We start from the raw sequence: 15088 nt of genomic DNA, 5'->3' as shown, positions 1-15088 counted from the left end.
AAAAAATGCCTGTGAGCATGTGCAGAGTGCATGTTATTGTTGAGCAGCTACATTTTGCTAGCCTTTCTGCAGCTTGGTTTAGGGCAGAGGTCTTCAAACTATGGCCCTCCAGATGTTCAGGAACTACAATTCCCATCAGCCTCTGCCAGCATGGCCAAGTAGCAGGGCTGATGGGAATTGTAGTTCCTGAACATCTGGAGGGCCATAGTTTGAAAACCCCTGGTTTAGGGGATAGACAAGTTCTCTTCATTATAAGGTGGGACTTGGGGGGAAAATGTGAGCTCTTGGACCTATTTAACAACCCTAATAAAAGAGAGGAAATTGAGGTTTAACTCCAGCAGTTCCTGCTTATATCCTTCTGCCACATTTGCTAGGCAGTCTCAGGCAAGCTATGCTCTGTGAGCCTCAGTTCTCTTGTCTGTAAAACAGGAATGACCCGGGTGTGTTTTACAGTTGGGTTGCCAACCTCCAGTCTGGGTGGAAGAGGGAGCTGTCCAGGAATTACAGCTGATCTCCAGACTGCACAGGTCAGTACCCTTGGAGAAAATGCTTGCTTTGGAAAGTGAACTGAATGGCATGATATTGCCACATCCCACAAATCTCCAGGAATTTGGCAACCTGGACCTGAAAAAAGGGCTGTTGGAAGGACTGCAAGATCAGGTGGGGCACGAACTTGGCACCCTGAAAGCTCTCTACATGTTATTTGTAAGAAACGTAGCATATTATCGAAATCATTTTTTGGGGTGGGGGGAGGGAAAACCCAGTCTGAAAAAACACACACACACACCAACTCGAAATGTTGCAAACAATAACAAGGCATTACTGTAATGTTGTGAAATGAATCATTCAGCTCAGTTACATAACGATTATGTCTACCAGCCAAGCGACAGGGAATCACGTCACGTGACCACAAAGGTCGGGGCCTCTTACGGCCCCGCCCCTTCCCCAGTCCCTACACAGGCTTTGTGATCTCACAGGGTCACAAACTAGACGAAACGACAGCCATACCTGGGTACCCAATGGACGTTGAGTGGTAGAACACATCCAAAGCAACACGGCGAGGCCTTACAGAGACGCAACTCCCTCCCGATTTTAACCCCTGCCCCACTCGGAGATGGCGGCCTTCCATTTCCCTTTCCCCCTCACGCCCGACCCTCCATTTCCCTTTCCCCCCTCACGCCCGATCCGCTTCGAAAAGGACCCGAAGTGAGGGGCTGCGTCAACCGCACGGATCTCTTTGGCGCGGGTGCCGTTCCATCCCGCCCGCTTTGCCTGGGCGGTGCCCGTCGCTCTGTGGGCGGAAGTGACGCAAGTACGCCGGTTGACAGGAATCGGACGCTCCGAGGGGGGAAGTGAGGCTGCGGGGAGAAGGAGAAGCGGAGGCGGCTTCTGGGCCGGCGAGACGGGGTGACCCAGGTAAGTCCCGGAGGGTGACGGAAGGACGGGGTCCTAAATAACAACGCCAATAATTATAATAGCAGTTGTTCTTCCGCCCTAAACAGGCCTCAGTTCTCCTGTCTGTAAAATGGGAATGACGCTGGTATATTTTACAGGGGAGTTGCCAACCTCCAGGTAGAAGCGGGAGCTGTCCTGGAATCATCGCACTTGATGCCTTTTTTTTGTTCTTAGTTAATTTCTTTGCCTTTGGTTGTTGTTTTTTAATTTCCCCCATAAAATTAAAATCCGTAATCGTGAAACTTGCTTACATTTGTTATTGACCGGTTTTTCAATATTTTAAGAAGAAGTGCTTGGATTTACTTTATGTATATTTATTTATATTTTTTACCTCTAAAACATCTAAAAACAATACAATAATATAAATATAAATAATATAAAATATGAACGTTATAGCTCACATTTCTGTATTGCAAGGTGTCTCAAAGTCACTTAGGACTCCTTCCCTTCCCACAACAGACACTTTGTGAGGTTGAGAGAGTTCTGAGAGAACTGTGCCTGACCCAGCAGACTTCGAGTAGAGGAGCGGGGAAACAAATCCAGTTCAGCAGACAGAGACTGCTGCTCATGTGGATGAGTGTGGAATCAAATCCAGTTCTCCAGATTAGAGTCTGCTGCTCTTAACCATTAAGCTACTTTAAAATTCAGGCCCAGTAGTTTTTCCTTCTCCATATAGCCCTTACTGTATCTCATTATCCAACTCATTGGTTATAAATTATCCAAGTCATTGATTTAAGTAGTCCAACCCCCCCTCCCCTTTTCATCTTCCTTCATACTTTGCAGAGGGTCTGCTGTGCACCAAACATGTCCTTTGGTTGTTCATCATTCATGACATTCTTAGTAATTGCATTGGCTTTTTGGTTGTTTCTCATGTGAATATTTCATCGGGGTCTGTGCACCGTGATTCTTTAAAAATCTTGGCTGAACGAAGAGTCATCTACAGTACATAGCAGAAAACAATTTGTTTATTTAGTTAATCCCCTGCTTCAGCCCCTGCCCACTGCAGGGAGCTTGCAACATCATTTCCCCTCAAGCTGTAAAATCCTTCCAGGGGTCTGCAACCTGCGGCTCTCCAGATGTTCATGGACTACACATCCCATCAGCCCCTGCCAGCATGATGGGAATTGTAGTCCACGAACATCTGGAGAGCCACAGGTTGCAGACACCTGCTAGCCTCTCCACTTCTCCTTGTAATACTATATGTTGGTTCGGTTTCAGTATTGTTTTCTAATTGGTCCTTGTTTTTCTGAAATGCTTTTATTATTTTATTTTATTCAATTTCTATCCTGCTTTATCCCTGTGAGGCTCAGGGCGGGTCACAACGTAAAACTGATGTTTTGCGTACTTCTCTCGTAGTAGCTTGTAATGCTTAGGACAGCCCTGCGGCTGTTGGGTAATGTTGTTATTCCCTTATGGTAGATTGGTAGGTTCTAGACCAAATCGACCCTCAGCTATTCCCTAGAACCGTGGTGGCGAACCTTTGGCACTCCAGATGTTATGGACTACAATTCCCATCTACCCCTGCCAGCATGGCCAATTGGCCATCTGGAGTGCCAAAGGTTCGCCACCACTGCCCTAGAAGCTATAATGACTAAACTTTGGTCAGATTATGGGAAGGCAAGAGTAACTGGAAAAGACAGCAATGCTTGGAAACGGGGAAGGCAGTAAGAAAAGAGGAAGACCTAACATGAGATGGGTTGACTCTATAAAGAAAGCCATAGCTCTCAGTTTGCAAGACCAGAGCAGGACTGTTAACGGCAGGACATTTTGGAGAACATTGTAGTGTAGTGGTTAAGAGCAGATGGAGTCTAATCTGGAGAACCAAGTTTGATTCCCCGGCTCCTCCACCTGAGTGGCTGAGGCTTATCTGGTGAACCAAATGTGTTTCCGCACTCCTACATTCCTGCTGGGTGAGCTTGGGCTAGTCACAGTTCTTTGGAAGTGTCTCAGCCCCACCTGCCTCACAAGGTGTCTATTGTGAGGAGAGGAAGGGAAAAGAGCTTGTAAGCCCTCTTGAGTCTCCTTACAGGGGAGAAAGGTGGGGTATAAATCCAAACTCTTCTTCATTTGTTCATAGGGTTGCCATGAGTCAGTAGTGACTTCACAACACTTAAGATGCCACAATAGATGGGAGGCTGAGGCTGATGTAGAATGGCTTACCTAAGGCCATCAGGTAGTTACATAGCAGAGGAGCGATTTGAACCGAGCTCTTCATTCTTGCAGTCATCAAGTCATTATCCTTGTTGTTTACCTATAGTGTTTGTCTGTTTTTGGCAAAAAAAAAAAATGCCGACGCCATTTAGGTTCAGTTGCAATATCTATTATTGATGAAAACCCACGAGTGTGCGTGTGTGTTAAGTGCTGACAAGTTGCTTCCGACTCTCGGCAGCCCTGTGAATTAATGACCTCCAACATGTCCTGTTGTGAGCAGCCTTGCTCTGGTATTGCAAACTGAGGTCTGTGACTCCCTGGATTGAGTCAGTCCATCTCATGGTAGGTTTTCCTCCGCTCCTGCTGCCTTCAGCTGTTCCTTGCATTTTTGTTTTCCGATTCCTATTGCCTTCTCATGATGTGATCGGAGCACATGACCAATTTAGTCATTTTAGCTTCCAGGGAGAGTTCCGGCTGAATCTGATTTACAACCCACTTACTTGCCTTTCTTGGGGGGGTGGTGGTGGTTTGTAAGTGTCTATAAAACTCTCCTCCCCTTTAAAACTTTTACAGCCTGCCTTTCCTTGAGATTCAAGGTAGCTTACAGCAGGGCCGTTAAAACCAGGATAAAATAACAGCCCCCATGACTCCCTCCCTTCTCCCTTAAAAGATGCCCAACATTCCTTTTTTTTGAAACAAAAGCAATAGCATTAATCATTTAAACAAACCCCTTAATAAAAGAAAACAAAGAAAACTTCAAAGAAAACAAAGCTAAAAAGAATTCGACGTTGCAGACTTGGCTACATGTGACGTTGCATGCCTTGATAGTGATGCTGATGTTAGGTTTGTAATAAGGGCAGATTGGAGGCCTGTGGGGCTTAATGCTGTTTTTTTTAAGGCCATTGTTACCTTCAGTAAGTCACAGTCTCAGGTGTAATTTTGAGGGGAACGGGATCAGGATTAGAACTCATTGGGGTGGAACTCATTAGGTGGAATCCTAAACACCAGGAAAAACTTTCTGACAGCAAGGGCTGTTCGACAGTGGAATGCACCACCTCGGAGTGCGGTGGAGTCTCCTTCTTTGGAGGTTTTTAAAGAGAGGCCGGGTGGCCATCTGTCAGGAGTGCTTTGATTGTGTGTTCCTGCATGGCAGGGGGTTGGACTTGATGGCCCTTGGGGTCTCTTCCAACTCTATGATTCTGTGATTCATCTCTTCACTCTACCGTGTTTCCCCAAATATAAGACAGTGTCTTATATTAATTTTTGCTCCCAAAGATGCGCTATGTCTTATTTTCAGGGGATGTCTTATTTTTCTGTGTTCTGTTCGTCGGGCATGCTTCCAAACAAAAACTTTGCTATGTCTTACTTTCGGGGGATGCCTTATATTTCGCACTTCAGCAAAACCTCTACTATGTCTTATTTTTTGGGGATATATTAGGGGAAACAGGGTAGTGGTCATTCTCCCTGGTTTAGAAAGATTTAAAGCAGTATGGTTAGAAAGATTTGGGGGAAAAGAGTGGCATATGGACTGCTGTTTGCATTGGGGTGCGGTATCCTGCAGGGGGCAGTTCTCTCACCAATATTATTTAACATCTATATGACCCTCTTGCTGGGTTGATCCGGGGGTCTGGATTGGGGTGTCATCAATACGCGGATGACACCTAGTTCTATCTGATGATGGATGGCCCTCTGGATGTTGTTGCAAGTGTTCTGGCCAGCTGCCTGGGGGCTGTGGTGGAATGGATGAAAGAGAGCTGGCTGAAGTTAACTCCAGCAAAGACGAGAGTCTTGCGGCTGAGCCGAAAAGGCAGGCAGGGGATGGTCAGTTGCTGACTCTGGTGGGGTGTTACTTCATGCCTCCCTGGCAGTGGGGGCTCAGGTGAATCACTCTACTCACCTGTCATTTTACCATCTTTGCCAGGCCAAACAGCTGGCACCCCATCTGTACCAGACGGAGTTAGCTGCAGTGATTCCGTGCAATGGTAATCTCTCGACTGGATCACCGTACCTCACTTTTTCAGGGCTACCCTTGGGCCGACTCCAGAAACTTAATCAGGCTCAACTGGAGCCTCATGATGGGACCTGTGCTCCACCAGCTGCACTGACCTGTGCTCCACCAGCTCCAGGTGGAGCACCGGGTCAAGTACTAATGTATAAAGCCCTAAACTGTCCAGGGCCGGTGTATTTATAGGACCGGTTACATCCCCCGGAGGATGCTTCAATTGGCAAATAGAAATTGGCTTGTGGTCCCTTGCCCGAAGGAAGTCTGCCTGGCCTCAACTGAAGCCAGGCCATTTTTGGCCCTAGCCCCGATTTGGTGGAATGCTGTGTCGAATGAGACCAGGACCCTGTGGGATCTGATGCAATTCCACAGGGCCTAGAAGAAGAAGAGTTGGATTTATATCCCCCCTTTCTCTCCTGTAAGGAGACTCAAAGGGGCTTACAAACTCCTTTCCCTTCCCCCCCTCACAACAAACACCCTGTGAGGTGGGTGGGGCTGAGAGAGCTCTGAAGACCTGTGACTAGCCCAAGGTCACCCAGCTGGTTTGTGTTGGTGTGCACAAGCTAATCTGGTTCACTAGATAAGCCTCCACAGCTCAAGTGGCAGAACAGGGAATCAAACCCGGTTCTTCAGATTAGAGTGCACCTGCTGTCAACCACTACACCATGCTGGGTACCCTCCCCCCCCATCCCTCACTGCATTTACTAAAACAACTATTGTAATACCAGACTTTGCTGACATTGAAACATGCCTTTCATTAGCTCCTGTTCCACCCTCCTCGCTTTCTTCCCCTTCCCCAAGACTCTCCCTTGGGCAGCTGAGTTGTGGACGTGGCTTGTTTGTTAAGTGAATTGGCAGCAAGTTTTGTTGTGGGGGCAGTTGTCAAGGGTGGGTCATTCGATTTGGGGAAATGGTTTTGACTCTGGAATGTGAGTGTCATTAGGAATGAAACTGAAAATGTGAAAGGCGGAGCCCTCCCTCCTACCTATTGGCAACTTTTTATTTAAGTAATCAGGATGCTTAATGGATTATTTCATTTTTAAAGAATATTTCTGTGCTGCCTTTTCAGAATTCTGCTTGAGTCAACATACAACTAAAAGCCACAATATTAACACGGAAGCTGTTAAAACCCAAGAAACTGAAAAAGTATCAGTAAAACAGAAGCATTTTATTTTCGTTCTAAGTTCTGTTTATTTCTCCTCCAAGGAGTCCAGCGTCACGTGCATGGGAGGACGGGAAGGGGCTTGGTCTGTCCTTACAACAGCCCTGTGAGGTAGGCTTGAATGTTAGTTGATCAGCGGTCCAAAACCATCCAGTTATCTCTGCAGTGTAGTCAGGAGGTGAACGCTTCTCTCTGATCCACGTTCAGCCGGGCTCTGTGTGGTTCTTTTGATGTGTTTCACCCCAAGTGTGCCAGAGTGAAACAAGCAAGCAAAGATCGGTTGGGGTGACCTACTTAAAGCGTGGCCCTTCTTTACTCAGGAGCAAGCGGCTAACTTTAATGTAACTGTGAGGATGTCGAATGGCGGGATAGCGCTGCTGTTTTATGTCTGGTTGCTCCATCCTGTTGAGGGGAGGCTTATACCTGGACTTTCTGTCGGAAGCTGGAGTCATCTGCCAGCCCGGGGGTCAACTACTGGAAACTCAGGAGCCAGAGCTACCAAAGCGGAGTTTCTGATCCTATCTCACCCCCAGTGGCCCACTAGTTGGTGATGAAAGGATTCCGCGTATGTTTTTTCCCTGCAGCTGCCGAAATCTTACCCAGGTTTCGATCTGCTGAGCTGGGCGCTCCTTTTAGAGCTCTGTATGGGGTTTGTTCAGGTTGCGCATAAGCTGGCAAGGACAAAGTGCCTGTGTTTCTGCCTAGAAGGGGTGACGTCGGTATCCAGTTGCCTCCGAGTTTTGCACGGACCGTGTGGAAAACACTGGCCAAGTCTCTTACCCTTCCTGCTCCCTTTAAAGGGAGCGGAGACCTCTTGCATACCAGAGACATTCCTGGGTGGCTTTGTGCGAGGGAGCATGTGACTTTGCTCCCGGGCCTGGGAGACGGCGGCGAAGGGCCTGCAGTGAGCCGGCCGCCGCCTTCTTGTCTGGGCCGCCCAGTTCTCTGGTCGCACATGCACATATTGAATGGAAGGAAGGTGAGAGGTTTTTGTTTTATTTGAAACTCTCCAGGCGGTGGCTTCTCCTGGCTAAGCAGCTATTTGTGCTGCGCAGGCCAGGAAAAGATTATTGTCTTTTCTGAGTCTAATCCAGCAAATTACAGCCCAGGGGTAGCAGCTAATTAAGGGCGATTTTCATCTGGCCCTAGAAGTGGCTTCAGTTTTCAACCAGTTGTCCTGCTAAAGAAAGAAACTGGCCCTGCACGAGGGCCGAGTGCCACCCAGAGCGACATTTGGGACTCTCCCTGCTTATGAGGGCTCAGAGCTGGACGGCAGCTCTGCTTGTTTTGCCAGCACTGCAAACGGGAAGAACCGGTGGCAGATGGGTGACCTTCAGGCTGAGAAGTTGGCCAACCTTTTTAACCATTACACCGGCTAGGGGGCAGAAGTAATTGCTCTCAGATATCTACGACTTTGCGAGCAGAAGATCTGTTTGAGAGTCAGCGCTCCGGTCTCGTGCCCTTTCTGGTGTTCCCAGTGTCATGCCGACCACCACTTTAGCGTCAGCCCTGCCAAATTGCCCAGGGATCCTGGAGGTTTTTTTTTACCTTCCCCTGGACATAGAGCCAGGGGTCACTGGAGGAGTCGAGGGAAGGTAGTTGTGAATTTCCTGTGTTGTTCGGGAGGATGGAGTAATTTTCTGGACACTGACTTGTTCCTGGTGTGTTCAGGACCACTTTGCCTTTGTGGCCTGTCATCTCTTGCCAAGAGGAGCATTTTCATCCTTGCAGCTGTGACTCCTTTTGGTGTAGGAGCCGATGAGGAAGAAAGAAGAAGAAGAGTTTGGATTTATACCCTCCCTTTCTCTCCTGCAGGAGACTCAAAAGGGGCTTACAATCTCCTTGCCCTTCCCCCCTCACAACAAACACCCTGTGAGGTAGGTGGGGCTGAGAGAGCTCTGAGAAGCTGTGACTAGCCCAAGGTCACCCAGCTGGCGTGTGTGGGAGTGTACAGCTAATCTGAATTCCCCAGATAAGCCTCCACAGCTCAGGTGGCAGAGCTGGGAATCAAACCCGGTTCCTCCAGATTAGATACACAAGCTCTTAACCTCCTACGCTACTGCTGCAGAGACTGCCACAGCCTGAAAGGGTGGGCTTTTCGTTCCCTTTCTGGGAAGGCACAGATCCCCTCTCCCCAGTGGCCACAGATAGTTTCTGTTTTTTTACTGCTTTGTCCCCAAAGGTCAGATGTGCAACCTGGCATCCTCCCCAATTTAGATCTGCATACCTGCTCTGCTTTTCACACAGGTGATGCATAGAATGTCTGGCCTTAAGGCACCTTTTTTGCAGAACTTGACAGCTTACGTGGTGTGTGTCGTCCTTGTGCTTGGTCCGGATAGAAGCTGTTGCTTGGCTGTTTGTTTTTGGATTCTGTCCATCTGAATTATAGCTGAAAATGACCAGTTTCCCAGCTCTTACCTAATGGCAAAATGTTTCCAACTAACTGCAGCTGTGCGCCGCACACATTTGCAAGAGATCCTTACCGTTCCTGACCCCTCCTTGCCTGTTTGTTCATCCCGAGTCTTTGAAGACCCGGCAGGGCTGTCTCGGCACTCCCCTACCCGGGTGTGGTGCGTTTGAGTTACGCAGCCCTTTTATAATCTCTTACTTTGGCTCTGTTGCGCAAATGTACTTGGCTTGCAATATCAAGAACAGAGCCTCCACTTCCTCTTCTGGGTTCTGGAAATTGGTTCCTGGGCATGCCATTCTCGTCACTGTCTCTTCTGCATACAGGTCCTACTGTTATTGACTTCCATTGGCAGCCCCCCTTCCCACTGAGAGTCAAAGCGGATTACCATATGTGAAAAACAATTCCATCAGAAAGCAAAGATCTCCAGCAAACAATGCAACAGGACTAGGAAACAATAGAAATGAAAAACAAAGGAGCCATAAGGTCTGCCTGAATCATCGGGAAGAAAGGGAGCTGCAAAGATAGGGACAGCTGTAATAAAAAGGAGGTGAAATGCACAATAAACATTGTGACAGGCCATATTACTGCCCCTTATAGAGGCAGCCTCCTGAGCTCTTCCAGGTTTGATTCCCCACTCCTCCACCTAAGTGGTAGAGGCTTATCTGGTGGACCAGATGTGTTTCCGCACTCCTAGGTTCCTGCTGGGTGACCTTGGGCTAGTCGCAGTTCCCTCAGGACTCTCTCAGCCACACCTACCTCACAAGGTGTCTGTTGTGGGGAGAGGAAGGAAAAGGAGCTTGTAGGCCACCTTGAGTCTCCTTCCAGGAGAGAAAGGTGGGGTATAAATCCAAACTCCTCCTCCTCCTCCCATTCTGCTGCCTTCCTAAATCCTTTATAAAAATGTCCCCCTGAGCATTTCTGCTTTTCATGTTCTGTAAAATGGTACAACTTATGTGTGTGGGTGGGTCTTCCTTGGTTGCCAGCTCCAGCCTGGGAACCTCCTGGCAATTTGGGGACAGTTCCTGCGGAGCTCCGTCAGTATCTGTGGCGTACCATAGAGTGTACCCTCGTCTCAAAACCTGCCATTTTCTAGGGGGGAAATGATCTCTGTAGTCTAAAGATCAGTGTTTATTTCTGGGAGAACTCCAGCCTCCACCTGGAGGTATTGGTAACGCTGCTCAAGGCTGGACATTCCTCAGATTGGGAGGCTTGTCAGCCTAGCTTCTTTGTTGGGCAGTGCGTTACCCTTTAAAAAGGATGTGGTGACCTTTCTCTGAGTGTCTGTTTCACGCTGTACCCAGTTTTGAGTGGTTGTGTGAAATTTTGTAGAAATGGCTCTCAGCGTGTCAGAGAGAGAGAGAGAGAGAGAGAGAGAGAGAGAGAGAGAGAGAGAGAGAGAGAGATTTCTCAGCCTTCTTAGTCTTAGTTCTTAGTTTATTAAGGTAGTTTTATCCTACCTTTCACCAAGGATTCAGTGTGGCACGCTATCTGCACGTCATTGAGCATAAATCACTTAAATGAATAACAATGCATATATATATATTTAAAAATCCCCAAACTTTGCAGTCTTCAAACTGGAAATACTGGGAGGGTTAGCCAGGGACTTCATGCGTGTGAAGTCGGTGTTGTTCCACTGAGCTGTTAGGTCCTTCCAGGTGTTTTTAGGCCCTTCCAGATCTTACCAGTTGCTCTCCGGAATGAGCGTGATAATTCTAGACTAGAATCTCTGTTCTTAAGTGACTTGCAGGATCTGAGGCTGTTCTGCTTTCTGTTCTTCGCTTCCAGGCGCAAAAAAGGATGATTTCTCTGCCGGCTTATGGTTTGGGAGTGTTTCTCAGGAGGGCTTTGAAATTTAAAAAGGATTTTCACTTAGGCACCCTGTGTGAGTACCTTTCAGTCAGCAGCTGTGCACCAAGAGATCGTCTCAGGCCTCTGCCTCTTTTGCTTTGTCCATGCGCCCTACTTTTCTCCTCAGTGGGCACCCAAAATAGCCTCTTCCCCCATTAAAGCAACCTTGTGAGGCAGGTTCGGCCGAGAGAGTGTGATTGGCCCAAGGTCACCTAACAAGCATCCATGAGCTCAGTTCTCAGAAGAAGAAGAGTTTGGATTTATACTCCACCTTTCTCTCCTGGAAGGAGACTCCAGGTGGCTTACAAACTCCTTTCCCTTCCTCTCCCCACAACAGACACCTTGTGGGGTAGGTGGGGCTGAGAGAGTTCTGAGAGAACTGTGACTGGCCCATGGTCACCCAGCAGGAATGCAGGAGTGCGGAAACACATCCATTTCACCAGATAAGCCTCTGCCACTCAGGTGGAGGAGTGGGGAACCAAACCTGGTTCTCCAGAGTAGAATCCGCCTGCTCTTAACCACTATACTACGCTGACTCAACACTCTAACCACTGTGCACACTGACTCTCAAACTGAAGTAAAGCAGAAGTGTTGTGGTTCCCATTGGTCTGTTTCCTCTTCTAAAGTCTCTAGCACCGCCCCCCAATCCAAACCACACCTTTGACTCTTTCTCTCTCACTGTGCAGGAGGAGGAAGATGAGCCTCAAGTCCGAACGCCGAGGCATCCACGTGGACCAGTCGGAGCTCCTCTGCAAGAAGGGATGTGGTTACTATGGCAACCCTGGCTGGCAGGGCTTCTGCTCCAAGTGCTGGCGAGAAGAGTACCAAAAGGCCCGGCAGAAGCAGATTCAGGAGGACTGGGAGCTTGCTGAGCGGTAAGGGGGTTCCTTCGTATGCAGGCTGCTCATGGGCGTCTGTGTTTGTATTTGTAGCATCAGTGGCATAGTCATTAAGAGCAGGTGCGCTCTAATCTGGAGAACTGGGTTTGATCCCCTGCTCTGCCACTTGAGCTGTGGAGGCTTATCTGGTGAACCAGATTAGCTTGTGCACTCCAACACATGCCAGCTGGGTGATCTTGGGCTGGTCACAGCTTTTCAGAGCTCTCTCAGCCCTACCCACTTCACAGGGTGTCTGTTGTGGGGGCGGGGGGGGGGGAGGGAAAGGCGATTGTAAGCCCCTTCGAGTCTCCTTACAAGAGAGAAAGGGGGGATATAAATCCAAAGTCTTCTGATAAGGAGCTAGTTGCTTCTTCTTTTCTGTGCTTGCCTGCAATTCCCTCTTGGTTCCTTGGCAGGGTGGTGTGGTGGTTTTCTGGCTTCCGCATAGCTTCTTTGTCATGGGATGAATGCAACAGGTGGTCAGGATTTCTGTCTCTGAAGCAGTCGGGGCAGGATTCTGGTCCCTGACCCAACGTGGCCATGCTTTTGGCTGGAGCTGAACAGAGACCCGTTTCTCTCCTTGGGGGCCAGGCTGCAGCGTGAGGAAGAGGAAGCCTACGCCAGCACTCAGCACCCTCAAGGGGCCCAGTCACTCACCTTCTCCAAGTTCGAGGAGAAGAAGACCAACGAGAAGTCCCGGAAAGTGACGACCGTGAAGAAATTCTTTGGGGCTTCTTCGCGGGCAGGATCCAAGAAAGGTACCTTTTCTTCTTACTTGTTTTTTGTATCTCCCTGTTCTTGATCATAGTCGTTGTTAACAGCCCCAGAAAGTATGCTGGTGTCACTCTCCAAGTACAGTTGGGGGAGAGGGGCCGAAGCAGTGGCTTCCTGAAGTCTACCGGGTGGGTTCATGGGGAGAGCGGAGAGGAATCACACTCTCTTGAGAGCCAGTGTGGTGTAGTGGTTAAGAGCAGGTGCACTCTAATATGGAGAACCGGGTTTGATTCCCCGCTCTGCCACTTGAGCTGTGGAGGCTTATCTGGTGACCCAGATTAACTTGTGCACACCAACACATGCCAGTTGGGTGACCTTGGGCTAGTCACAGTTCTTCGTAGCTCTCTCAGCCTCATCTATCTCACAGGATATTTGGTTTTTTTGGGGGGGGGAGGGAAAGGATATTGTAAGCCCGCTTGAGTCTCCTTAAAGGAGAGAAAGGGGGGCTATAAATCCAAACTCTTCTTCTTCTTAGCTCACATGTGGACAAATTACAGCCTGGGGGGGAGAGGGGGGGCTTTGAAGGCCAGGCAAATCCAGTCCCTCAAGTGTTAGCCAACAAGGGGGAAAAGGGGCTAAGCCACTTGAGGAATGAGTATCTCAAAGAGCAGCAGAGTGGGACAGAATTCTCCATTTGGCACTAGAAGCAAGAGCCTGTGTTTGACTCTTGGATACCCACAAGCTGGTGGAGACCCAGACGTGGTCCTTGAGCCAAAAACTGTCCCTGCACCTGTCTTAGCCATCAGTTCACAATTGGACTGTTCTTTTCTTTCCCCTTTTTGCCGTCAAGTCTTAGCTGACATATGGTGACCCTGTAGTGTTTTCTAGGCAAGACCTGTTCAGAGGCGGTTTGCCATTGCTTGTCTCGATCACGACCTGGGTATTCCTCGGAGGTCTCCCGCGAAAATACTTGCTATGGTCGAGGCTGAGAGTGTGCGACTGGCTCTACTTCCCGTAATAGCAACTTCCTGTAGTAGAGTGGGTGTTTGAATTTAAGTTTCCCAGGTCCTATTCCACCACCTTGGTTCTGTAGTACTTTTCTAGAAGGTGCCTGTTTTTGATCATCCTTTGGGATTTCCGAGCAGCTGTTGAGACCCCCTTATAATTTAAGTTTTTGAAGTATTAATTCTGAACTTGGTTTTCTGGAAGCCATAGAGCCTTCTTCCTAAAGGGTTTTTTTTAAATCTTCATAAAAATTTAAAAAAAAAAACAGAGGAAAAAGAAAAAAATAGGGAACAAAAAATACATATATTAAAAGAGTAAAATACATATTTAATGACTTCTGATTATTCACATCAGGTTAAATTATTTTACCATACTAGTCTAACATGCCCAGTCTCATTTCGAGCTTATTTTCATATTAAGAAACAGCTATTCAGTTTACAGTTCCTCCTAATGGTAAATTAAAATCTCAACTGTTTTATACTCCCCCAGAATATTGAATCATTGTTTGTGCTATTTTTCAAGAAGTTTGCAAAGAACTCCAGTTAGCTGTAAATCTTTCCAATATTTGATCTTTCATTAATACTGTCAATAGATTTTGCTTTCTTCCTAAAGGGTTGATTCCCTTTGCATTCATGTGTCTTGGTTGATGCAGCATCTGGGTGCAAACTGGGGTAGATTAATTATCCCCATAATGCAGATGCTGATGTCAGAGAGCGAGGCCAAGATGGGGTGGGTCGCGTAAGGCCATCTGTTGAATGTGTGCCGGGCTCGCAAGGTTTGATCTCTGGCCCTCCTCTCTCTCTTCTCATTCTCTCCACCACCATGTCCTTTTCTTCCACTTATGTTCCATATTTCTGCCCCTGACACCTGGAATCTCATACAGAAGAACACACAGTAATAAAAATGTCGGAACAACTGTGATAATTTTAAAATTAGACGTGTCCAAGTACGAATAAATACATGAGGTAAAAAAAGTAATGGAAATGTATATGGTGCCTTTTATCTTCAGCGCAAGGTAGGAGCCATAAAATGTTTTCTCTTCCACAATATATGCCCATTGATCAGGCACTGAATCCTCTTGGTTGCAACAGGACAACGTCAATAGTCTGTTTGCTGACTCCCTGTCTCTGCTGTACGACTTTGTTTCCATACTTCAAGTAGATTTATGCGCTTCAGTTCTGTGAGCTTTGCATGCAGCGTGTAGATGCTGTTCTGCTTGACTGCTGTTCGTGTCCAGCTTTGTTAAAAAGTACGCCATTCTCCCTCCTGCAAGTGATAATTTCAAGTGACGAAGCTTAAAGCGAGGTGGATAAACATAGACGCCTGCTGAAATAACAGAAAGGGGAAGTCGTGCATTTAATGCCAAAAATATTCAGAGCAAAGGCTGTAGAGGACCCTGGTAGTCTCGAAGCCATCTAAAATTACAGACAGGAGGTGGCTGGCTGGGCATTTTCGTGATGCGA

At 47.8% G+C, this 15088-nt stretch overlaps 1 protein-coding gene across 3 annotated transcripts in view; it reads left to right on the top strand.

The window, feature by feature from the left end:
• The first annotated feature begins 1297 nt into the window (after positions 1-1297).
• Positions 1298-15088, top strand: part of RABGEF1 (RAB guanine nucleotide exchange factor 1) — a 33436-nt gene continuing 19645 nt past the window's right edge. The window contains exons 1-3 of one of the 3 annotated variants that reach the window (XM_048519501.1): positions 1298-1416; positions 11715-11903; positions 12498-12664. In XM_048519501.1, the coding sequence (XP_048375458.1) occupies positions 11725-11903; positions 12498-12664 (346 nt within the window). In that variant the 5' untranslated portion in view covers positions 1298-1416; positions 11715-11724. Of the gene's footprint in view, positions 1417-7615; positions 7750-11714; positions 11904-12497; positions 12665-15088 lie in introns of those variants that run through there. The other 2 variants (XM_048519498.1, XM_048519499.1) reach the window with 2 other exon arrangements.

The sequence above is a fragment of the Sphaerodactylus townsendi genome, linkage group LG16 (genome assembly GCF_021028975.2).
Source record: "Sphaerodactylus townsendi isolate TG3544 linkage group LG16, MPM_Stown_v2.3, whole genome shotgun sequence".
Classification (NCBI taxonomy): Eukaryota; Metazoa; Chordata; class Lepidosauria; order Squamata; family Sphaerodactylidae; genus Sphaerodactylus; species Sphaerodactylus townsendi.
This window is presented reverse-complemented; position numbering and strand designations above follow the sequence as displayed.